This window comes from Artemia sp. Qi Xiang Cuo, chromosome 6 (assembly GCF_049724085.1).
Source record: "Artemia sp. Qi Xiang Cuo chromosome 6, ASM4972408v1, whole genome shotgun sequence".
NCBI classification, from domain to species: Eukaryota; Metazoa; Arthropoda; class Branchiopoda; order Anostraca; family Artemiidae; genus Artemia; species Artemia sp. Qi Xiang Cuo.
In genome coordinates this window covers 8,903,177-8,929,253 of record NC_142799.1, presented here as the reverse complement: position 1 = coordinate 8,929,253, position 26,077 = coordinate 8,903,177, and the positions used below count along the sequence as shown (strand labels likewise).

The following is a 26,077-nucleotide window of genomic DNA, read 5'->3' as shown; positions in this document are numbered from 1 at the left end:
ACAACAAGAAGGGAGTGACAAAGTTCCTGTTTTTCCATTCTCACTGACAAAGTCCATAAAAACATACAAAAACGTGAGAAAGTTCCTGTTTTTTCAAATTCTCACTGACAAAATCCATAAAACCATCCATAAATGTGAGAAAGTTCCTGTTTTTCAAATTCTCACTGACAAAAACCATAAACCACGTGGTTCGTTCCGGAGTAGAACCTCCCCTTCTACTAATGCATATTCATTTGTATTTTTTCAGTAAATTGCAAATTATGTTCTGGCCTTGAGAAGGCATAGGGGCTTTGAGCCCTACTCATGTTAATTTCTGCTCGTTTTGAGTTTGACTCTGTTATTTATTGTAATTTCTGTTCTTTTTGGGTTTCATTTATTTACCGATGCTGATTAGTGGTAGTTTCGAGCTTGGTAGGTTATTTGATTTTTTTTGCTCATTTTTGGTTTAATGGAGTTCTTTACTTTTCTTTGAAAAACTTATTTTTTGGAAAAACTGTTTTTAATTAATTTCTGTTCGTTTTGTACTCACATAGTCTTTTCAGGGAATTAAATAAAAAAAAAACAAGTTTTTTAAACTGAAAGTAAGGAGCGACATCAAAACTTAAAACGAACAGAAATTATTCCGTATATGAAAGGGGCTGTCCCCTCCTCAACCCCTCGCTCTTTACGCTAAAGTTTTTTATTGTTTTAAAAAATAAATTTTTGAGACAGAGTCTGACTTTAGCGTAAAGAGCGAGGCGTTGAGGAGGGGACAGCCCCTTTCATATATTGAATAATTTCTGTTCGTTTTAAGTTTTAATGTCGCTCCTTACTTTCAGTTTAAAAAACTTGTTTTTTTTATTTAATTTCTGATCGTTTTTTAGTTAATGCAGCTCTTATTTTGGCTCGCCGTCATTCAATAAGTAAACAAAATTTGCATAAAAATTTTACTTTTCTTTTGTTAAATGGCTGTCTCTAAATTTGGTTCTGACGTAATTTACAAATTAACTTACGTAACGAACTTCTATAGTCGTATATTTGTCTTCTGGAAAAAAAAATACAAAGTTGCAGTTTTTTGTAGATATTAGGTTGAAACCTATGTTATAGGGTTTTCTGATACGCTGAATCTGACAGTGATTTTCATTAAAATTTTTTCACTTTTAGGGGATGTTTCCCCCCTCTTTAAAAAATCAGGTAAGTTTTCTCAGGCTCGTAGCCTTTGGTGAGTAATACTAAACTTAACAAAATTTGTATATTTAGAATCAGCATTATAAGCCCATTATTTTGAAACATTTATTGACATCAAATTTCTGTTTCTAAAAGTTTCGATTACTATTGAGCCGTATCGCTTGTTTTTTTTTTTTTATTGTTTTTTTTTATTACATATACTTTATTACATATATTTTTGGGTTCTCCCCTTAGTAAATAAAACGCTCTTTAAGTTAAACGTTAAAAAAAAAAATTAATTAACACACCTCTGAATCACAAAGGCCGTTTAATTAGAATAGATAGCTTTTTTGAAAGCACTAAAAAAACTGTAGCGAAAAGAGCGAGGTATTGACTTGGGGGAGAACCCCCTCATATACGTAATAATTTCTGTTCGTTTTAAGTTCTATTGTTGCTTCTTACTTTCAGTTGAAAAAAACTTGTTTTTTTTAAATTTAATTTCTGATCGTTTTTTAAATAATGCTTGGAAATCCGGCGCCCCTTCATAGAAATATCCCTTACCCCAAAGAAACATCCTCCACCGAAAGATTCTCCCGAGTAACCCCCTCCGCCGGCCCCCCCCCCCCCCCCCCCAAAAAAATTCTTCCTGAAAATGTCTGTATACGTCCCAATAACCAATACAATATGCAAGCAATGGGCAAAGTTCATAACTTGCAGCCCTTCCCCTGGGAATTGTGGGGGATTAAGTCATCGTAAAAGACATATTTATTATATTTTCAAATATGCTGAACAAAATGGCAATCTCAACATTTTAATTGGGTGATTTTGAGAAAAATATAAGCGTGGGAGGGGGCCTAGTTGCCCTCCATTTTTTTTTGGTCACTTAAAAAGGGCACTAAAACTTTTAATTTCTGTTCCAATGAGCTCTCTTACGATATTCTAGGACCACTGGGTCAATACGATTACCCCTGGGGGAAAAATAACAAACAAACAAACAAATAACCACGCACCCGTGATCTTTCTTTATGGCAAAAAATGCAAAATTCCACATTTTTGTAGATAGGAGCTTGAAACCTCTACAGTAGGGTTCTCTCATACGCTGAATATGATTGTGTGAATTTCATTAAGGTTCTATAACTTTTAGGGGGTCTTTCCCCCTTTTTTCAAAAATCAGCCAAATTTTCTCAGGCGCGTAACTTTTGATGGGTAAGATTAAACTTGATGAAACTTATATACTTGAAATCAAAATTAAAATCTGATTCTTTTGATGTATCTATTGGTATCAAAATTCCGGTTTTTAGAGTTTCGGTTACCATTGAGCCGGGTCGCTCCTTACTTACAGTTCGTTACCACGAACTGTTTGAAAAGAAAATAATACTTTAAATCTTTTTGCTTTTTTAAGACTTTATTGTTTGGCCTGCTAGTTGCATGCTGGAGAAAAATTTTCAGCAATTGTTAACAACATATACCGTTTTATAAATCTGGACACAAATAGTAGTGTTTAATTTAGTTTCATACCTCCCCTAATTGACCTGAAATAGAAAACTTGATACCATTCGCAGAAAAATCTGTTTACTTTCTTTGATAGCTTGGATACACTTACGCTATTTTGATGTGGTTAAATTTTAAGAGCAGAAGTAGCCCCGAAAGTTTGAACATTATACCCTCAGTCGTTCTTGGGATACTGCTGAGATGCGTTATTGGGAATTAGCATTAAAACAGTGCATTTTGATTTAATCTTAAGGCAACGTTTAGTTTTTAAACATAATGGATAAATGGGAGGGTGGGCTTGGGAGGGGGACTAGTTGCTCTTCAATCACTTTTGACTATTAAAAAGGGCATTAGCCCTTTCTACATTCAATCGAATGAGCCCTTTTCAAAATTCCTACGACAACTCCTTCGATACGAATTGTCGTGATCTAAACAAAAGAAAATAATAATAATACATTGTACCCACATGGATCTCTACTATAAAAATGTCAAGCCTTCCATTCATTTCAACTATTAAAAGGGCACTAGCCCTTTCAATTTCCAATCGAATGAGCCTTTTTGTAGTTTCTACGACAACGCTTTCTGTAAACACCTTATATGCCCCCAGGGCATAACTTACAACCCTTGCCCTGAGGGCTGTGAGGGGGTTGTCATCCTCAGAGCCATAATTTCCGGACCATTCACCTACGTTGAACAAAATGGTTATCTCGATATTTCGATTGGATGTGTTTGAGGAAATTGTGGGCGTGAGAGGGGGGCTACTTGCCCTCCAATCACTTTCGACTATTAAAAAGGGCACTAGCCATTTCAATTTCCAATCAAATGATTCCTTTTTGCAGTTTCTATGACAACGCTTTCTATAAAAAAAAACTTATATGCCCCCATGGGCATAACTTACAACCCTTGCCTTAAGGGCTATGGGGGGAGTTTCATCCGCAAAAACATAATTTCCGGACTTTTTAACTACGTCGAACAAAATAATTATCTCAAAATTTTGATTGGATGTGTTTGGGAAAATGGTGGGTGTGAGAGGGGTGTTAATTATACTCCAATCACTTTCGACTATTAGAAACGGCACAAGCCCTTCTAATTTCCAATCGAATGAGACCTTTTTGAAGTTTCTATAACATCACTTTCTATAAAACCTTATATGCCCCCAGGGCATAACTTACAACCCTTGCCCTGAGGGGTCTGAGGGGGTTATCATCCTCAAAGACCTAATTTCTTAAACTTTTAACGACGTTGAACAAAATGGCTATCGAAAAATTTTGATTGGATGTGTTTGGGGAGAAGGTGGGCGTGAGAGGGGGGTTAGTTGCCCTCAAATCACTTTCGGCTATTAAAAAGGGCACTAGCCATTTCAATCTCCAATCAAATGAGTCCTTTCTGAAGTTTCCACGACAACACTTTCTATGAGAACCTTCTTTGCCCCCAGGGCATAACTTATAAACCTTGCCCTGAGGCCTGTTGGGGAGTTGTCATCCTCAAATACCTAGTTTCCAGAACTTTCAACTACGTCGAACAAAATGGCTATCTCAAAATTTTGATTGGATGTGTTTGGGGAAAAGGTGGGCATGAGAGGGGGGTTAGTTGCCCTCCAATCACTTTCGGCTATTAAAAAGGGCACTAGTAATTTGAAATTCCAATCGAATGAGCCTTTTTTGAAGTTTCTACGACAACGCTTTCTATTAAAACTTTATATGCCCCCAGGGTATAACTTCCAACCCTTGCCCTAAGGGCTGTGGGGGGAGTGTCCTCCTCAAAAACATAATTTCTATCTGGAAATCAACTACGCTGAACAAAATGGCAATTTTGTAAGTTATGCCCGAGGGAATAACTTACAACCTTTTCCCTGAAGACTTTTGGGGGAGTGTCCTCCTCAAAGGTATAATTTCCTGAAATTTAGACTGCGAGAAACAAAATGGCTATCTCAGAATTTTTATTGGATGTGTTTGGGGGAATGCTGGGCGTGGAAGCGGTTTCAGCTGCCTTCCAATCAGTTTCGACTATGAAAAAGGCCACTATCCATTCCAATTTCCAGTCGAATGAGCCCTTTTCAAAGTTTATACGACAACTGCGTCGATACGAAGTGCCCTTGCATGGAAAATAAATTAATACATTGTGCCAACATCGTTCTATACTTAGGCAACGCGATTACGCTGCCTATGGTATGATTCTTTCTTTCAAAAATTCTTTTTCCCTTTTTAACACAACATAATTTTTTATTAAAAGCGTCAATTACGGTTTGGGGAACGATGCGATTGAGGATTTTCAAATGCTTTAATGTATTATTTCAACTTAAAACGAACTATACGTCACAAGTTTAGCAAATAATTTCTTTCATCCGAAAAATCCAGCAGAAAGTCCTACACTTTCACTGTATTTTTGGTTGGCTAAATTTGTCAGATTATCTAATCAATTTTCGTTGTCAGGATAAAAAACACAACCAAAATCTAAAAACTTATCCAAGATAAAACAAGAACGTGGAGCTTTGGAAACGGTATCTTTCGATATTTGGATCATGCCAAAAATACAATACCAATTACCTTGACTTGACTATGGTCACTACTGCGGTTCAAAGTTCGAACGCACTGCATATGACGTCAAAGTGGCTTACCAACGAGGATACGCGCCGATTGGGTGTTAATTTCCTCAACAATTCATAGTAGCAATTGATTAGTCATTTATTTTGACTACATTTGACCAACTTTGCCTGAAAAGGGCTAGTGGAAACGTCTTTTTGTCTTCTCTCCCTATTTCGACTCATTTGGGTGGCCAAATTAAATAATGACCGTCTTTGACTGAGATTTAATGAAAACGCTGTACGTATCACGTGAAATCACGTGAAATAGCTCAAGCAAAGTTAAGTTGGATTTTATTGTGGAGAAAATGAATGGCATTATAACAAATAAACAGGCAAACAATGAGCACAAATTAGCAGTTACAAGAGATTTCATTTCACAGCCTCGACTATGTAAGTGGCATAGGCCTAGTAATTGGACTAACCTGAGGCTGAAAAGGCCTATTTAAAGTCTACTTTTCCAAAGCTTTCAAATTAGCCTAGATGTTACTTGAGACATTAGAATGGAAAATGAGCATGAACCACGGTTTCAGATTGAGGAGAGGGAAGGAGAAGTAAAATATCAGTAAATATCTACTAAATCATATTATTGACTTACACATAAAGTGAATATGCCACTCAATACCTTTTTTTTATGCTGATTACAAATATAATATATAATAAATATCATTTCTATCAGAAATGAATTTCATCCCCCCTATATATGCCAATTCAGGGTATATATTTCTACATTAGGGGGGACAAATTTTGTTTCTGATGTAAATGGGATGTAAGTTTAAACTTTACCCCCCCCCCCCCCTCTAATGTAGAAATATAGGCCTATACCCTGAATTGGCATATATAGGTGGGACTGAAATTCATTTCTGATAGAAATGATTATTATATTTGTAATAAGCATAAAAAAGGGCATTGAGTGGTATATTCATTTTATCCATAAGTCAATAATATGATTTGGTAGATATTTACCAAATATCACCTCCCTGGATTTTGAGAAATGTTTTTTTTTATATTCATAGGCTATATAAAAATATGGTAAAATTCTACTTTAGCTACTTTTGGCTATCATAGAAAGGGGTTAGGTTAGGAAAATGAAACTTGTAGGGATGGGTCTACAGGCTAAAGTAGCCTATGTCCAGGGAAGATATTTTGAAGTACCTACCCCCACCTCTTTGGTAAATTTGCAGGTGGTGCAATAATTTAGCTAGGATGAAAGTGAATACATCATTTGATGCCATTTTTTATGTTCTTTCATAATTCAATAATTACTTCTGTTGCAAATTGCATCTTGAGCCCTTCAATGGGCCCCAAAGGTATTATATATGAATTATGAAAAAGCATCAAATGATGTTTTCACTTTCATCCTAGCTTAATTATGCAAAGTTACCAATGCAAAGTTACCATGAAATTTACCCACCCCCACCCCACTAATGTGCAAATATATACCCTGATTTGTTGACAGAAAAGTATTGAATTGCAAAATTCAGCACTATTTTTGTCAACAGCATTTGAAAACTTGAAACATCAGGAAAGGGGTTTACTTTTGTGTTGCCCATGTCTTGAGGTTTGAATTGTTATTAATAGGGTATTTTTGGAATATATTACTCTTGAACAACTTATTTATAAACTAGTGATGTTTTTAACAACTTTTCAATAACTTAACTACTATTGATAAATTTTTTGTGTGGTTACAAAAATGAAATACCTTTGGGTCCCTTTAAGGGCTCAAGATGCAATTAGCAGCAGAAGCAATTATTGAATTATGAAAGAGCATAAAAAAAGGCATCAAATGATGTTTTCACTTACACCTTAGCTAAATTAATGTGCCACCTGCAAATTTACCATCCCTTCTCCCTCTAAAGGGTCCTAAAATTTGCCTACATGACAGGTCTATTACCTATTGAAATTTTGACAAAACAATATTTTACTTTAATTTTCAGTTTTCAGGTTCTTTTTCTCTGTCTTTAGTTTTCAAAATGCAATTCCTGTTATTTGAGTAGAATTTTAAGCCATATCTAAGGGTTTTTTTTTCAAAATTTAGGAAATATATTTGCATATCTTTAAAACCTTATAAATTGAGATTGACCAACATTGTGAAGCTGAAAACAATTTTGTTCTACTTCATTTAAGCAGATCTATTTTGCAGGGTTTTACTTTTATAAAACATATTTTTTTAAAGGTCATCAAAGGTCAGGACCCTCTAGAGAGAGAAGGAGTTGAGGTAGGTACTTCATAATACCTTCACAGGGCATACTTAAGCCTGTAGACCCATCCCTGACGGTTTCATTCCTAACCTAACCCCTTTCCAAAATGTTGTTCTTTGACCAAGCACAATAAATAGGTTTTTGGTTGTTCCAATGCCCTGGCTGTTAGAAATTAGATGACTAATTTTAATTGTTATTGTTTTGTTAGGTTGATTTTTAGACTTAAATTTCTTCTTTCTGAGGGCAAGAGTTAAGGGGAAAAGATGTGCCCTTGAAGACCTGATCATCCAGTTTTTGCTGCAGTTATCTGCTATGGTTATAGCTATGGCTCACTTTTTAATATGCAGCTTTTTTCTAGTAATGAGATTAACAATTTTCCTTCCATTGTTATCTGCTTTTTAAAATCATTTCAAATAATATTTGGTAAATATATACATATTAATATAACTTAGCTAGTGTAGACAATTCAAGATTTATATTAGAAACCTAAGTTGACAGTACCTAGAAAAGATGTCACATTCACTTTATAAACTGTCACTTAAGGTAAGTATTCTATATTTTCATTTTCATTTTATGTTGAATTCTATTGCTTACAGATTGTTCTGGTAACCTGGCATAAAAAAATGGGGTTCAATCCTGCTTTCTAGGGCTATAATGAAAGAAAGGTTGAGATGGATAGGGCACACTGTGCAGATGAAGGATGACAGATTGTCCTTTTCAGCCAACTGTCTAGGGCTAATTGGAAAGCAGGTTGTCCTTGTAAGAGGTGGGAGGACGTCATAAAGAAAGATGTAAAGGAAATGGGAACTTCCTTGGAGGATGTAAAAAGGGTGACTTTGAATAGATTGGGATGGAGGAGGGGCATGTGTAGCTGTATTGACCTCAGGTGGCTTGGTGCTGTGGTGAGCTGTTAGTAGAAGCAGTGTAAAAATTTGTTAGATACAGCACTGATTTTATTCAATAATTATAGAAACCCAAGTCACTAGAACAGAAAGATAAATTAGCTGGAAACTGGAATAAGTTAACTGGATTCCAGGAGGGGGGGGGGCAAACCTTGTCTAACTGGCCCTTTAGTGCTATATAATAGAAATCTCAGAACAAAAATATAAAAATAAGGCAGCATCATTCAGCCAGGGGGGCGGGCGCCCTCCCCGGCCCCCCCCCCCCCCTGTATGGTTGCATGTATCTATTGTATGTTTGTTTGCATTGATTGTTTATTTAATTTCTGTTTGTTTTAAGTTTCATTTATACTTCAATAGCAAAATATTTTTAATGGTTTTAAGCTTGATTTTCATATTCAATCTAAGCATTACTCACTTTAAGATCTATTTATTCATTTATATTATTAGGCCTACTTGTTGTATGTTTTTTCCTATGATTGTTTATTTATTTTCTGTTTGTTTTGGGTTTCATTTATTCTTTAATAGTAATTTCTGGTTGTTTTGAGTTTTAATTTTAACAGGTATTTGTATCGACCTTTACTTTTAATTTTAACAGGTATTTGTATGGCCTTTACTTTTCTTTGAAAAACTTGTTTTTTTGAAAGTTTTTTATTTTAATTAATTTTTGTTTGTTTTTGATTGCAAAAAGTTTCAAGTTTTTAAAAATTCCTTATTTCAAAATCAAACTTAAAAAAAAAAAAAATCTTCATCAAAGCATCAAAACTGGTATCAAAGTAACAATATCAAAGTGAAAAAAGTCTGCCCCCTTTGAACTTTATATGACAACCCCTTTTTTATGAAGTGCATCTGGGAAAAAATAAATGGATTGTGGGTGGAGGCTAGCTGCCTTCCCCCACAATCACAGTTAAAAAAAAACATTTTAACAAAATGTCTACCTCAAAATTTTTATCTGATGCATTTTGGGCGTGGAGGGGAGGGGGGTTAGTTGCCCTCCAATCTCTTTTGACTCTTAAAAAGTGAACAAGAACTTTCAATTTCCAGTCAAATGAACCCTTTCTAAAGTTTATACAAGTATCCCTTCCATAAAAACAATATATACCCCCAGAACATTACTTACAATGCCTGCTTCTGGGCCATGGGGGGTTGCGTCAACACAGGGGTTTTTCTTATCTGACCTTTGAATGAAATGGCTATATTTTTAATGAAATGGCTATTTAAAAATTTTTATCAGATAGGCTTGGGGAAAAAAGAGTGTGTTGGGGGGGAGGGCGTTCTTAGTTGCCCTTGGATATCTTTTGACTCTAAAAAGTTAACTAGAACTTTCAATTTCCAATCAAATGAGCCCTCTGAAGTTTACACAACCATCCCTTTTATAAGAACCATACACGCCCCCAGTACAACACTTACAACGCCCACTCCCTGGGCCCTGGGGGGTTGTGTTGACACTGGAGTTTTGTTATCTAATTTCTGAACAATTTTTTAGAAGATGGGTATCTTAAAATTTTAATCGGATGGGTTAGGGGAAAAAAGGGCATGGGGGCGCTAATTGTCCAAAACTCTCTTGGCTATTAAAAGCTAAACTAGAACTCTCAAGTTCCAATCAGATTACAACTCTATTAAGTTTATATGAGTATCCCTTTCATAAGAACCATACATGCCCTTAGGGCATAACTTAGAATGCCTTCTCCCTGGCTCAGGGGGGCTGTATTGACACCAGAGTTTTTCTTATTCAACCTTTGACTTATGTTTGTTTAAAAAAATGTCTCTCTCATAATTTTCATCAGATTGGTTTGGAAAAAGAAGGTTGGGGGGGGGGGGCTAGTTGCCCTCAGATCTGTTGACTATTAAAAAGTGAACCTAAACTTTTAATTTATAATCAAATGAGCCCTCTCTGAAGTTTATACAATTATCCCTTTCATAAGAACCATATATGCCCCAGGGCATAACTTAAAACGTCTGCCTCTGGGCCCTGGGGGGGGGGGGTTGTGTCGACACCTGAGTTTTTTTATCTGACTTTTGAACAATTTTTAACTTAATGGCTATCTCAAACTTTTTATCAGAGGCATTCAGAAAAAAAGGGGTGTGGGGGGGGTGGCTAGTTGCCCTCCAATCTCTTTTGACTCTCAAAAACTGAGCTAGAACTTTCGATTTTCTAATCAAATGAGCCCTCTCTAAAGTTTTTACGAGCATCCCTTTCATAAGAACCATATATGCCCCAGGGCATAATTTACAATGCCTGCACTGGGCTCTGGGGGTTTGTTTTGACCCCTGAGTTTTTGTTATCTGACTTTTGAACAATTTTTAACTTAATAGCTATCTCAAAATTTTTATCAGATGCATTCAGGAAAAAAGGGGTGTGGGGGGGCTAGTTGCCCTCCAATCTTTTTTGACTCTCAAAAACTGAACTAGAACTTTCAATTTACAATTAAAAGAACTCTCTATGAACTTTTAACGATTATCCCTTCCATAAGAACCATATATGACCCCAGGGCATAACTTACAACGCCTTTCTTCAGGCCCTGGGGGGCTGTGTTGACCCTGAAATTTTCATTATATGGTCTTTGAACTATTTTTAAAAAAATGGCTATCTCAAAGTTCTTATCAGATGGGTTTGAGCAAAAAGGGCCTGGAGGGGAGCTAGGTGCCCTTCCATCTCTTTTGACTCTTAAAAAGTGAACTAGAACTTTCAATTTCTAATCAAGTGAGCTCTCTTTGAAATTTATACAAGCATCCCTTCCATAAGAACCATATATGCCCCCAAGGCATAACTTACAACGGTGGCCGCCAGGCCCGGGGGGGGGCTGTGTAGACACCAGAGTTTTTTTTATCTGATATTTGAACTATTTTTAACAAAATAGCTATCTCAAAATTTTTATCAGATGCATTTGGGAAAAAGGGGCATAGGGGGGGGGGGGCTGGTTACCCTCCAATATCTTTTGATACCTAAAAAGTGTACTAGAACTTCAAATTTCTAATCAAATGAGCACTTTCTGAAGTTTATACAAGCATTCCTTCCATAAGAACCATATATGCCCCCAGGGCATAACTTATAACCCTTGCCCTGAAGACCTTTGGGGGAGTGTTATGCTCAAAGATATAATTTCAAAAAGTTTCAACTACGTTGTACTAAATGTCAATATCAACATTTGTTTGGATGCATTTGAGGAAATAGTCGGCGTGGAAGGGGTGTTAGTTGCCTTCCAAACACTGTCGGTAATCAAAAATGGCACTAGCCATTTAAATTTCCAATCAAATGAGTCCTTTTTGAAGTTTCCACAACAACCCTCTATAAAAAACCTTCGATGCCCCCAGGGTATAACTTACAACCCTTGCCCTGAGGGCAGTGGGGGGGGGGGTTTCATCCTCAAAGACCTAATTTCCAGAATTTTCAACCACATTGAACAAAATGGCTATCTCAAAATTTTGATTGGATATGTTTGAGGAAAAGGTGGGCGTGAGTGGGGGTTAGTTGCCCTCCAATCACTTTTGACTATTCAAAGGGCACTTGTTCTTTGAATTTCCAATCAAATGAGCCCTTTTTGAAGTTTCTATGACAAAGCTTTCTATAAAAAACTTATATGCCGCCAGGGCGATAAATAAAAGTTCAAATAGGGATAAAATCCTTTTAATTGACAGTGATGATGATAACAGTGATAGAAATTCACAAATAATACCAGATATTTCGGTCAAATATACAGTGACCGTCATCAGTAGTAAAACTACTGATGATGGTCACTGTATATGTGACCAAAATATCTGGTATTTTTGTGAATTTCCATCACTGTTATCATCATCACTGTCTATTAAAAGGATTTTATCCCTATTTGAACTTTTATTTATCGTCATGGAAAGGCAGTGTGGTCTTCGAAATTATCTATGCCCCAGGGCATAACTTAAACCCTTGCCCTGAGGACTGTGGGAGAGTGTCCTCCTCAAAACATAATTTTTATCTGGAAATCAACTACGTAGAACAAAATGACTATCTCAAAATTTTGATTGGATATTTTTTGGGGAAATAGTGGGCGTGGAAGGAGTGTTCATTGCCTTCCAATCACTTTTGACTCTTAAAAGGGGCACTAGAACTCTCGATTTCCAATTGAATGAGCCCCTTTGAAGTTTTTACGACGACCCCTTCCATATGAAGTGCCTCTGAGGAAAAAAAAATAATAATAATAAAACATTGGAGCCATATGGCCTTTACCATAGGCAACACTATACTGTTGCATCTGATATTTCTTTAGGCATGTTTGTTGCTGATTTCTATGTTATCTGAATTTACCATGATGGATGGTATGTGGGGAGAGAAGTTTCATTGTGCATGGAACAATTGATCTCAAGTTTTTGCTCATTAGTAGCTGGGCTGGTGATGCAAAACTGTTGATAGGGGTGTTCCTGTATTTGAGTAAGGCCAAATTATAATCCCCTCTAGCTAGCTCAGTTTTGACAAGGATATCTTTGACTGTCTGCACTGATATTTCTGCCAAGCCATTCAATTGAGGGAAATTTGGTGATGATGTCTTGTGTTCTATTTCCCAGTCTTTTATGAATTTCTGAAACAGTTCTGAGGTAAATTGTGGACTGTTATCAGATACAAGTACACATGGGATTCCATGTCTTTGCAAAATGTCTCTTCAGACATGCTATGATATGGTGGGTGTGTGCATGGTGCCCAACTCTGTCAAGCTCAATAAACTGGCTGTAATACTTGACTGTTATAAGACACCGTTCTCTGTTACTATAGAATAAATTGCAGCCAACCTTTTCCCAAGGTAAGTGGGGAATGTCATGGGGTAACAAGGGTTCCTTTTGATTTGAATTTTGGTTTTTGGTGCAAGCATAGCAATGTTTAATATAGTCTTCAACATCCTTTGTTATTCCTGGCCAGTAAACAATGTAGCAAGCTTGCTGCTTGGTCTTTTCTATTCCTAGATGCAATGCACGGATATGGTTAAGAATATTTTTATAGGATTTGAGAGGAATGACCAAATGATCTGCTTTCAGAAGGATCTGACTGATGACAGTCAATTCAGACCTGATGATCCAAAATGGGAGAACTTCTACAGGTAAAATTCTTTTAGGTTCAGGCCATCCCCTCTGCATGAATTTTGGGAGCTGGATTAATTGAGGGTGACTTGCTGTCTCTTCTTTCGATTCGTTTAGTCTCTCTGTAGGGGCGTCATTTGGGGGTGGCAAAAAAAAATGATTATACATCCCATGCCCTTTGACCATCTGGACATGGACCCTCCTTGCCCCCCCCCCCCAATAAAAATGCTGGAGATTCGCCCCTGTCTCTCTGTGCTTAGTGGAAAAAACGCCATTACAGAGTGTACATATGACTATGTCTAATTGAGTCTCATTGCCCTGTTCATTAAGGTAGAACCACAACAATGTGTCAGCAACAGGAATTTCTTTGCCAGGACAGAATACCACTGTGAAATTGTATGGTTGGATTTTTAGTAGCATTTTCTGGAGCTTTGGTGATGATTTTGAAATTGGGTGGTTAAGCATAACTTCAGAGGTTTATGATCTGACACAACAGTAAATTTCTTGCCATATAAATATTGATGATAATGCATGCAGCCAAAGAGGATGGCATACAGTTCCTTTTCTATTTGGGAATAGTTTTGTTCTGTTCTGTTAAGCAATCATAAAGCAAATGACACATTCCTTTCATTCTGAAGTATGGTGGATCCAAGGCTAAACTTTGATGCATCAACCTGGAGCTTTATGTTTCCTGATGCAGGGTTAAAGAATGCAACAGAATCATAAATCGATTCCTTGATGGAGGTAAATGCTGCTTCAAGCTGGGTTTCCCAATGGAATTCCTGTCGGTTTGCCAGTTCATGAAGTGGTTGATTCAGCAACAAAAGGTTCAATATATATTTCAGCTTATTCCTTTAAACTCCGAGGTGTTACTGTATCTTCTGATTTGAAGTGGGACACACATGTAAATAACATCCTCCGCCAAGCAAACTTGTAACTTTGTCTTCTGCAACTTCTGAATAAATTTGGTTGCCCACCATCTCAGTTACTAAAGGTATATATTTTTTTTTGTATGTCCTTTGGTCGAGTACGCTTGTCCTGTCTGTCATCTGGGCCTCTCAATTGAAATATTCAGAAAAATCGAAAATATTCAAAAAAGAGCCCTGAGGATTATTTATACAGAAGGTAAAGTCCCATATTCTTATCTTCTTGAAACCTCAAAGCTTGATACCCTCCAGTCAAGGAGACAAAAATTATACCTCCGTATTGGGAAATCAGCACAAATAAACCCCCGTACTGAAAACCTTTCTCCTAGACACTACTCACCCATAAAAAATCGCCACCCCTGTATAGTGTCCCAACCCATGCCCATCCTTTCTCCCATACCCTTTTCTACCTTACGTTATAAAAAACCTTTATTCCCTTTTTTACAAATAAAATCTACCAAAATAACAACCCGTAAATTTGCCAAAAATTAAACTGTTTTGTATATATTATTTTTTTATTTTTGAATATTTGGTTATTATATTTGTTACTCTTTATATCTTTTTAGATTATGACCTATAAAATATTTTATAATTATGAACTATATTTATGACTTTTGTAATAGAATGGATCTAGGCCCTAAACTGTGCTCCAGGAAGGCGTTTTGAAGTGGATATCTCCAAAGAAAGAAGTACACCATTTTGTTCTCAATTCAATGCTCCCTCAAAGTATAATAATAAATGGCATTGCAATTGTGTCCAAGCTTGTTTCAGTTAAATAGAAGACCACCGAAGAAGAGCTAAAAAAAATGGCAAGCAAATACACCTGTAGGCCAGTGGGTCTTAGCTCAGGACAGGTGTATGCTAGGACTTGTAACATGTGTGTCAGGACCTCAAAAGTTAAATCAGTGTTTTTTAAAATTGTGACATGCTCAGCTCAAAATTTTTGCCCCACTGAAATAGGATTTGTTGTTCTCATGGGACTGCACATCTAGATATGTGAGAGGAATTCCCCCTCCATTGTATGTGTGCAGGTATAGTTTGTTCCTATGCCATTTAACCTTTATTGTGCTATTCCAGCCTATAGGACTGTTTCTGGAGTCAATGGTCCTTTAGTAATTCTTGATGATGTTAAATTTCCAAAATATGCTGAAATTGTTAACCTTAGACTCGCTGATGGCTCAATAAGATCAGGACAAGTGCTTGAAGTTTCTGGCAATAAGGCTGTTGTTCAGGTAGAGTTTAAAACTTTTGCTAGTTTTTGGAATTTTGATTTGTTTTAACCATATTTTAGCCAAATAAAATTGTACATAAAGTTATACAATTTTCAAATTTCTTCCTATGTGATATGACAGTGCATATAGACATAGTATAAATAATAAAAAAAGACCTATATGATATGATTTATTACTATGAATAAGTAAATAAATGAATCTAAGACAAACAGAAATTAAAATAATTAATCAAGGTAAACTTGAAAATAATGAACATTAGTATGAGTGAATAAATGACACCTAAAATAACCAGAACTTAAAATGAATCATCGAGTCAAACTAAAAATACGCAAATGAGTATAGGGCTACCACATCCTCAAACCCCCTGAAGGCAACAGTCTCATTTACAGACCAGAACCTTTCATCCCTAGATCTCAGAGGTTCCAGAAAGTAGTAGTAAAGAGGTGTAGCAATGGCAGAACAGAACAACATTGGTACAGGAAGGTGGAATACAATAAAAAAAAACTACTTCTGAAGTTTAACCCTATGATGCCTAAGTATAATATAATGCCTTAGAAGAGATTTTAGAAAAGAATGGTAACAAGCCATAAGGTAATTTTGGGAAGTGCCTTGCCAAACTAGACAGGGCTGATTCCTCTTTATACCAAAAATGTAAGATGATCATGGAACCAGAGAGGCATCTGGTAGAAGAATGTCCAGATAGACCCCGGCGCCGCGCCGATGAGGGAAGACCGGCGGGGGTGGGGCCGAAACCCGCCCGCCGCGCCGCGGGAACGTTGTCGGGGGCCCGCCGCCGGCGTGATCAATGTTGACCGCAAACATTAATGTTTTCATCAGTCTTTCTCAATTCACAGCTTAAATTTACAACAAATTCGAGCCTATCCATGAGTTCAAAAATTCACAAGTCGCTGGCTGGAAACTGGTCTTCTTCGTAATTCATCAAGAGAAGTAAAAATGTGGTAGAAACGAAATGGCTGTGGCGTTTCAGAACCCTTGCGTAATACGAGCAGTTGAAGTATCTATTAGTTATGTATTCTTAACACAAATAATTATCAAAATTAGTAGTTTTTTTCATCGAGCATTACGCATATACAACTTAAAATACCGTATCACAAAATTCGTCAGTTATCTGGGTAAAAACTTTGAATATAACTTTGAACTTAGAACCTTAATTTTTTCATAATGCCCTTTGCCTATATCTGTTTTTTCACCTTTAAAACAGTTGAAATGGGTGAATTTGATATTGATTGTTTTTTTTTTGCTCTTTTGGATTCTTAAAAAGACTTCTTGTATTCAAAACTGTTTTTTAATTATAATTTAAAAAAAAATGCATTTGAAAGCTTTTTTGTCTCTTTATAGAATACGTGTCATGTAGGCTAAGGTGAAACTGCTGCTTTTTTATAACTTTTGGCTGCTCTTTTGCATATTATTCGTTTTTTTTTCTTTTGGGGATTCATTCCAAATTATAAATTGATAAATACCTAATATCAGTCAAATTATAAACTGCATCTAAACGGAGTAAATTTATCAAATTGAAAAATAGCCTACATGGTGAACACTTCACATTAGAACACTTCAATTACAATGAAACAAAAAACACTTAATGGTTTATTCGGTATGAAGAAAAATTAAATGCCAGCTATTTTCCGGTAAAAAATGAAAAGCTCTCATCCGTTTTAAATGTAATTAAATGAAATAATATGCAGACTGAAGTAGCTCCAGGAAGATGTTGAGATTTTCATCCTAGTTCGTCACTTTTAATCCAAGCAAATGTAAGGACACTTAATATCAGTTATTGAGTTTAAGCTTTGATTTCAAATTGCTAACAAAAATTACCAAATTTAAGAAAGTTGCAACAATAAGTCACTTGTGGTCAAAATACTGAAAGACTCCTCTCAGATTCCCACCCAGGCTCAAAGCTTCTGCTATGGTCATTTCCATGGAAATCTCCAAAGAGTTTCTTTTTAAAATAGCTTTCAAGCGTAGTTAGGAGTATTTAGCCTTTTTTTCTTTTCTTCAAAGCTTTGAAAAAACTGTTATAATCTTCCAATTATTACATTTCGTACATTTGTGCGTTTTTTTGGTAATCATTAGTGTGGTGATAAAATTTTTTAAACCGCTGTAGATATGTAGGAACTTTGCAACATCTAGTACCCAGAGGTCATAAGATTGTCAAAGACTCCTCCTTGAACCTCCCAAATTGAAAGCTTTTATTATGACCTGGCCTTTTAATGTAACTTGGGCACTGGACAAAGGGCACCATTGTCACTCGAGCGCAACGTTAGGTGGGGATGTCGATATCGCTTTCGTCCCACCAATTCGTTTTAGTGTGAATCTGCCTGGTACTTATGAATGAATATTTTCAAGTTAAACCCGTTTCATCAATAAGAAAAAAAACGGGTTGGACGCATATGTCCCTTTCCCTTTGGACGATAAAACCATGCAAGTGCTTTATCAAGTATAACTCACGAAAATCCTCATTAATTTTTGTCAACTTTTTGGCATACCTGCTTTCAAAAAAAAAAAAATCAAGGTACTATCACTTAAATATAATAACTCCCTATGCCCCCCCCCCCCTATGGATACTATCTTGATAGGACACCGTCTCTGCTTTAAATAAAAAAAAAAAAATTAACTTATTGGCACCCCTGCTTTCAAAAAAAAAATCGTTTAAATATGATAGCTCACTACTCCCCCCCTCCCCCTCTGAATACCACCTTGAAAAGATGCCGTCTCTGCTTTAAATTAAAAAAAATTAACTTTTTGGGATCCTTGCTTTCAATAAAAAAAAATTCGAGATCTTATCATTTAAATGTAATACCCCCTACCCCCCCCCCCCCCCTCTGGATATCACCTGGATAGGATACCGTCTCAGCTTTCATTAGAAAAATAAGTTACTGAATAATTAACTAGGTCACTATATGGTTCAAACAAACTCGCAAAATAACGTTAAACAGCTTAGTGTTCCTTGAAAAAAAAATGGTGGTATGAGTAAAGGGGTACAAAGACAACAACAAAAATGTCGAAGTTATTCAGATATACCTCAAATTATTGGAAAACTGAGTCATAGATTTGCCATGGCATTCAATAAGATCCAAAGAACCTAATTAAAAGGGAGCACACACAAAAGCCAAATTAGGCCAGTAGTCTATGAGAAATTGCAAAATATCCAAGCCAATGAACAAGTCTTAATGGGGGGCCCTGGGTCTACTAAAATATTTCAAATTTCCCAGGGAATTTGATATCATTTTCTTCTGTCTCCACTTTAAATGAAACAAATAATTATCCTTTTGGCATCCCTGCTTTCAATAAAAAAAAATAAGGTATTATCACTTAAAAATGATAGCCCCCTATCCCCCCCCTATAGGCAATTATTTACAATTTATTTATGAGTCATATTTTTGGGGTAGCTTCCGAACAATTGAGTATTAAACATTCAGGCGTTCAACAATTGAGTATTGAACATCAAGAAAATCTTATCTAAAAATAGCAAAAAAAAAAAAAAAATCTGAAAACTTACAATTCAGCTGTAGAAACTATCTGTCGGCTGTCAATTTCAAAATCCAACTGAAGGCTGAAGATGTATAGTAGTGAATTCGTTCTATAATTCTATTCAACTCGAAAATAAAATTCTTGACTACGAACGATGTTAGAAATTGCGATTGGGAAACTACATTCGAAATAATTTAAACTCATTTCATAAGGACGATACTGTTTTTGTCAACATATGAAGAACTGTGTATATTGCAATATTTGCAATTGCATATTGCATCTGTCTGGTTTTTATGCAAAGTAACAAAAAGAAACGAAAATTAATGAACAAGAGAGTAGTGAAGAATTATGGTATGCAAAGTAATATTTGGCAGGGAAATTCACTGGTGATAAATTGCTAGGGGTGGCACCATGATTGCGTGATTTTCGGGGATTAATGAAAAAACCAAATTTTTTTTCGGGGTGACGCATAGATTTTCAGAGAAATACCCGAAGATTCAGGGATAGTGCAAGCCCTGTTTGATTTCTAATCAGGAAAATTCAAAAACTAAACCACACAAGAAAGTAAAGCTTTGACTTTGCAGTTGACGAACTAAAGAATTGCTGCAAAATTAATTTAAAGTTGACCAAATGCCGCCGCCTCTGTCGGCGGCGGCGCGCCTTTGGCATGCCGGCAGCGTTAGACCGGGCCTCTCGTCGGTAGCGTTCGGTCGATCCGCCGGCGTGGCGCCGGGGTCTATGTCCAGATAGGACTAGGTACATGCAGTGGCAGATCCAGGAGACGAGAGGGCGCCTCCCCCTAACGTAGTCTAAAGTAGTATAATTTACTTAATTAATGTAAGTTTGCGTTAATTAAACTGGCTCCTAACGCAAAATTTATCGGATCAACCTATTTTGCGCCCCCCCCCTAAAAAAAATCCTGGATCTGCCCTTGGGTACAGGCTGGACATTTTTCCATATATTGAACATTAAGCTATAGGACATAATAGGTAGGAAGAGTTCAATAGCTTGCAAATTATATGGCGAGGAGGGGGCCTACCTAAAACCTTTTTTGCATGCTGACCAATGGTCTGTGTACTGCAGGTGCCAATTTCTGATTCCATGCCTTTGGCCGGAAGTGCAATGCATGCGGGCATATCCAACGAACGAGGGAGGGATTCTCAAATTTATCAGGGTTCTCCAAGCCAACAGTTAGTTAGTTTTAGTTTTTTTTTTGGGAGGGGGGGGGCGGAGGCACTGGGCCTTTGAGGCCTGTGATTGAATTTATCTGAATTGAATTTATCAAGTATTTTGGGCAATAGGTTGCATCAAGACTGGGCTGGGTAATTGTAGACAGAGAAAAGCCAAGACAGATAGTCCAAGTAATTGAGAGGCCAATTTTTACATGGATGTGGCACGAGTAAATGGTAGGATCATAGAAGACCTTCTTTTTGGACAAATACTTGTCAGGTTATTTTTTGGAAAAGCATGCCTGCCTAGAGCCCTAGATAGGCTAATCAAGAAGTCAAAAAAGAGGCAAACAAGGCAGACCTACCTATGGTGTTAAGAAGGCTGACCAGAAGGTTGATCTGATTCCATGCCTTTGGCCGGAAGTGCAATGCATGCGGGCATATCCAACGAACGAGGGAGGGATTCTCAAATTTATCAGGGTTCTCCAAGCCAACAGTTAGTCAGTTTTAGTTTTTTTTTGGGAGGGGGCGGAGGCACTGGGCCTTTGAGGCCTGAGCCTTTCACCTAGAGTTTATGTGTCTGTCCCACCATAAAATTATAGTGCATTCAGTTGACTGTCTAAAAAAACTTTTTGGTTAATTTCCAACTGTTCATAATTCTACATTCTTTTTTTCAAAATTTAGCAAACTATATCAGCTAAAAATGTCAAAAGTATGCTTATTTTAATATTGCAAGTATACTAATTTTTTTGTGGGAAAGGGGAAGATCAGAAAATTAAACTAGATCAATTGGAGCATCAAAATTAAATCTGACTTCGGCTGCACTTTTTATGAATATTATATTCTAATTGTATCAAAGTTCTTGTATTGTTTTCTCATTGATAGTATTGTGTGTTGTGACGTTTGTGAGCTTGCAATTGACATTTGAAGAATGGTGTATAAGTTGAAACTATTCATTTCTGTAAAAATGTTCAGTCAAACAGTTTGTGGTAGCGTACTGTAAGTAAGGAGCAACTCAACCCAATAGTAACCAATGCTCTAAGAAGGAATTTTGATAACAGTTAATATGTCAAAAGAATTGGCTTTTTATCTTGATTCTAGATATATAAAGTTCATTAAGTTTAATGTTACCTATCAAATTTACAAGCCTAAGACAATTCGCCTGATATTTTCGAAAAAGGGGGGAAACATCCCCAAAACCTCAAGCGATCTTAATCAAAATTATACCATCAGATTCAGTCTTTGAAAGAACTTCACTATAGAAGTTTCAAGCTCCTATCTACAAAAATGTGGAATCTTGCCATAAGAAAGATGACAGGTGCGGGTTTATTTATTATTATTACTATTTTTTTTGTATGTTTCTTTATGCTTTTCCCACGGGTGGTAGTACCGAATCAATGGTCTTAGAAGATGGGGAGAGGCCTCACTTGAACAGCAGTAAAAAGTTCCAGTGTTCTTTTTAAGTGACTAAAGAGATGGGATGGCAACTAGTCCCGCTTCCATGTCCCCTTTTCCCCAAAGGCATCAGATAGAAACTTGGAGATATCCATTTGATTCAACATAGTTGAAATGTTTAAAAACTATGCTCTGGGGCTGACAACCCCCCCCCCCCCCCACAACCCCTGGGGAAAGGGCTGTAAGTTAATGAATTTAAAAACAATTTACATAAAGTATTTGCTTTTGGTAAACATGTAATTTTTGGGTTGGAATTTTCTTCGGGAGGGGGATATTTCCTATAGGGTGAGTTTTCTGCGGAGAGGAAAGTTTCCGGGGGGGGGGGGTTTACCAGGAGATATTTTACGCGGGGAGGGGATTTCCCTCCCCCGGTATGTTTTGAAAAACATAAAAACGAGTTTTTTTAACTGAAAGGAAGGAGCAACATTAAAACTTAAAACGAGCAGAAGAGAAGGGCCGTAGAACATGAATTATTTTTAAAGAACTTTAAGAATTTAGCATTGAGAGCAAGGGTTGAGGAAGGGACAGTCACCTTCATATAGTTAATAATTCCTGTTCGTTTTCAGTTCTAATACTGTTCCTTGCTTCAGTTGAGAAAACTTGTTTTTTATTTAATTTCTGACCGTTTTTCAAAACATACCGGGAAACTCTCCTGGGGTGTTCTAGAGTGATGAGGAGTCTCAAGTAAAGAAAAAGATGCAACAAATTTAAAAGGTCAATAAGGTAACTCATCAAAATGACTATCACGTCTACAATTGAGCAAAAAAAAGATCAATTCATAGAAGGGAATAAATTTTTAGCAATATATACAATAAAATGAAATCAAGTTTTTTTAAAAATCTCTAAAAAAATTCACACATTTGTTTTTGTTGTTTTTAACGATAAGCTTTTTGTCGTTTGTTATTTGAAGGGCCAGCTTCAAGGACAAGATTTTTGTTGTTTGAAGGACCTCAAGCTTTTTTTCACAAATTTAAGCAAGGTGTTTGATTCCATATGCATTTAGATACCGTGCCCCAAATCAGTGGCATAGAAAGGTGTTCTGACAACATAGTAGTCCTATTAACATTACGTTATTTACTAGGTTGCAGCTATTGCTGCAACCATGATTGTAATATCAATGTTATGATAAATGTGATTATTATATATGACAAAAAGATTAATCGGTTATTAAAGGGTGTGTGTTAAAGAGAAATAGTTAACCCTGGCTACCACTGCTGCGAGCCATGTTAAAGCGAAAGGGAGATGCCAATGAAAACTATTTTTAAAGCAGCGTTTTGTGAATGTAACAACCTGACTAATAAACATGAAAAACGGAAGAAAAAACAGGTTTTTTAGATCAATATTCTGTCAACCCGAGGATGACACCCGAGGCGGTCCGCTCCCAGCTCTCCCCTTCCTACACCACTCCCCCAAATGGGTAACTTTTTTAGGGGGGAACTGAAAATAATCGAGACTCTATTTGGCATTTCGGGGGAAATCCTTTGGACAAATCTTAGGATCCCTCCCCCTACATATCGTTGCTCTGCTTTATTAGTCAACTTCGCCTTCTCATTTTAGGTATTTGAAGGGACATCAGGTATAGATGCTAAAAACACAATATGTGACTTTACTGGTGATATTCTTCGAACCCCAGTTTCTGAAGATATGCTAGGAAGAATTTTCAATGGTAGTGGAAAACCCATTGACAAGGGACCAAGTATTTTGGCCGAGGAGTTTTTAGATATTCAAGGTGAGACGTTGATAGTGTTAAAAAAAATATGACATTCACAACTGAAATCGAGAGCGAACAATAGATATTTGATTTATGGAGATATAATAAGGTTTAATAGAAGCTTAATAAGGTTGGTGGTTTTATAGAATCTCCGGTAGTAACTGAAACTCTAAGACAAAGAGAAGTTTCGATTAAAATATATGGAACAATAAAAGCTATAACTTATGCTGATTCTAAATATGTAAAATGTACTAATTTTAAAGTTGCTGAACAAAAGCTGTTAGCCATAGAAAGCTGCGCAATTTTAGAAATAAAAACTGAACCAACTAGGATCCAACTGATCCAAGTAGGATCAGGAAAAGTAGAGAATTCAATTTTCAATGAAAAAGACCTCCATATACGGTTACACAGTTTTGGGTAGTAGCACCCACTAAATTAAAAAAAAGGGTGACAAATCAGGAAAAATAGAGAATTCAATTTTTAATGAAACTGGGCATATTGAATTGTCCCACCCGAAAGAAACTGATTTCGAACTCGAAAATGTAAAAGTCGTTTTTACTGGGGTTCGAGCGTATTGTGCTTTAAGGTATATATTCCCTCTGAAACAAGCGGTTTTACGACGATCCTGCTGCTGCAGAAAAGGACTAAATACTTACACCATTGGATTCATTAGTTACAGATCTGTCCATTCACCGACCCAGAATTATCATATTACTTAGATGACTTTTTCTAGGGAAAGATTCTGAACTTGCTAAGAAAAGAAAATGTGGTTCTGTTTTTATTTTTGCCTCCCTCTCCTGCTTAAAAAAATATAAATCACGCTCACTAATTTAATCCAGAGTGCAAAATCTGTTTTCTACCCCTTCCTCTTTTCAATAATCCTGCGGGTACCCTTGAAGCCAAGCTATATTTCCAAATATTTTTACTCAGTGAATAGTAAAAAATTATGGTTTATCTGAAGAACAGGATAAATTTCCACTTACTTATTCATTATCACAACCTTCTCGTACCTCAGACAGCTGCCATTCAGAAGGAGGTTTCTCAGATTTGGTGAGGAGGGTGCTAATTTTGATGCATTCTGATCAACTACCCTTAGATCTCTCACTTTATTTCCGTCCAGCTCCTAGTGGCAATATGTTAAGTTTTAGTAATTTGTTTGCTTTGCACAACAATGCCTAGTCTCAGGGGCGCCGATAATCATGGTTCTTAGGGAAAGCGGGGGGAGGGGAGCTTGGAAAATATTTTTTGGGGAGGGGGCTGAAATTTGACAAGAAGACTGTTTTCCTAGATAGGCATCATATTTTTTCTGGGCTGAAGCCTGTTTTTAAAGGATTTTAAATGTTTTTTTCTTAGCTAAATAAACTTGCTTTGTGAGAGTCCTTCATATATTACTAACTGGTCAAACTATCAGCTTAACTTAAGCTTCGCACAGACCAGAGAAACAAATTAATAAGATTGCCATTTTTTGTTTATTTTAGTAACATAAAAAGGATATGCTTCCAAGTAGCAGTGTAGTGCAGTGTCCCCACCTGTAACCTTCAACTTTATAGAGATCATTTTTTCAGTTGGCTAATCTTTAGCTAACGTCATCATTATTACTTTTAATTTTAGGAGGGATTATCATGTTTACGATAAGTAACAATTTCGGGGGGGGGGGACTTGAAATTTTAAGAAGAGTAGAAATGAAAAAAAAATCCAAAAATAAGTGATGGAAAACATAAGAGATCATCCGAAAAATACTAAAATTTCGTGATTTAATGGAGAAATAGTTAATTTTAAACTGAACTCTGATTGCATTTGAGAGAGAGAGAGAGAGAGAGAGAGAGAGAGAGAGAGAGAGAGAGAGAGAGAGAGAGAGAGAGAGAGAGAGAGAGAGAGAGAGAGAGAGAGAGAGAGAGAGAGAGAGAGAGAGAGAGAGAGAGAGAGAGAGAGAGATGGAGACAGAATGTCTGGAGACAGCAAATGAATGGGTACCACCTGTTTACATTCTTAAATCACTTTTCAACGTCTCGTTTCTGTAACTCTTTATTGTACAACCAGTTGTCTGTTGACTTTTTGATCTTGCTGACATTTGCCGGAGCTACTGATTTGATAAGTAAAAGGCTGCTTATGTTGTTTTTACTTCTGTCAGAGCTTTAAAATGGTTTGCTTCATTTCCCACCTATTTTCATCATTCCATGAAAAAAAGGTTTCTATAACTAGCTCCTGTGTTGCTATTCTTTTTTCTACCGGGATTGTTATTAAAATTATTCAACCTCGATTCTCTGTATGCAAACTTGTGTTTGTTCTTGTTCTTCTTTTTTCGATCAAACTTGTTTTTAGGTCAGCCAATCAATCCCTGGTCCCGTATTTATCCAGAAGAAATGATTCAAACAGGAGTATCGTCAATTGACGTAATGAACTCGATTGCTCGGGGTCAGAAAATTCCCATTTTCTCTGCTGCTGGTCTTCCTCACAATGAAGTAAGTTGAATATGGAATTACATTTATAATATACTTGCCCGTCGAGCGTTGCTGCGATCTTAAGAGAAAGGAAAATTCCCCCCAGAAAGTTTTCCCACGGGAAATCCCCTCCCCAAGGGAAAAACATACCACCCCTTGACCGCTTTAAATTCCCCTGGGTATAAATAGCGATCGGATTTCGAATTTAAAAGATTTCCCAGAAAATCTCCCCACGGACCATTCTCTTCCATGAAAATTACCCATCCCCCTTCTCTGCTGAAAATCCT

General features: G+C 36.6%; 1 protein-coding gene across 1 annotated transcript in view; it reads left to right on the top strand.

The window, feature by feature from the left end:
- Nucleotides 1-5,470: 5,470 nt before the first annotated feature.
- Vha55 (V-type proton ATPase subunit Vha55) overlaps nucleotides 5,471-26,077 on the top strand; it is a 40,164-nt gene continuing 19,557 nt past the window's right edge. The window contains exons 1-4 of the mRNA XM_089090475.1: nucleotides 5,471-5,611; nucleotides 15,368-15,522; nucleotides 23,196-23,367; nucleotides 25,672-25,811. Coding sequence (XP_088946601.1) covers nucleotides 5,527-5,611; nucleotides 15,368-15,522; nucleotides 23,196-23,367; nucleotides 25,672-25,811 — 552 coding nt within the window. The 5' untranslated portion in view covers nucleotides 5,471-5,526. The remainder of the gene's footprint in view (nucleotides 5,612-15,367; nucleotides 15,523-23,195; nucleotides 23,368-25,671; nucleotides 25,812-26,077) is intronic.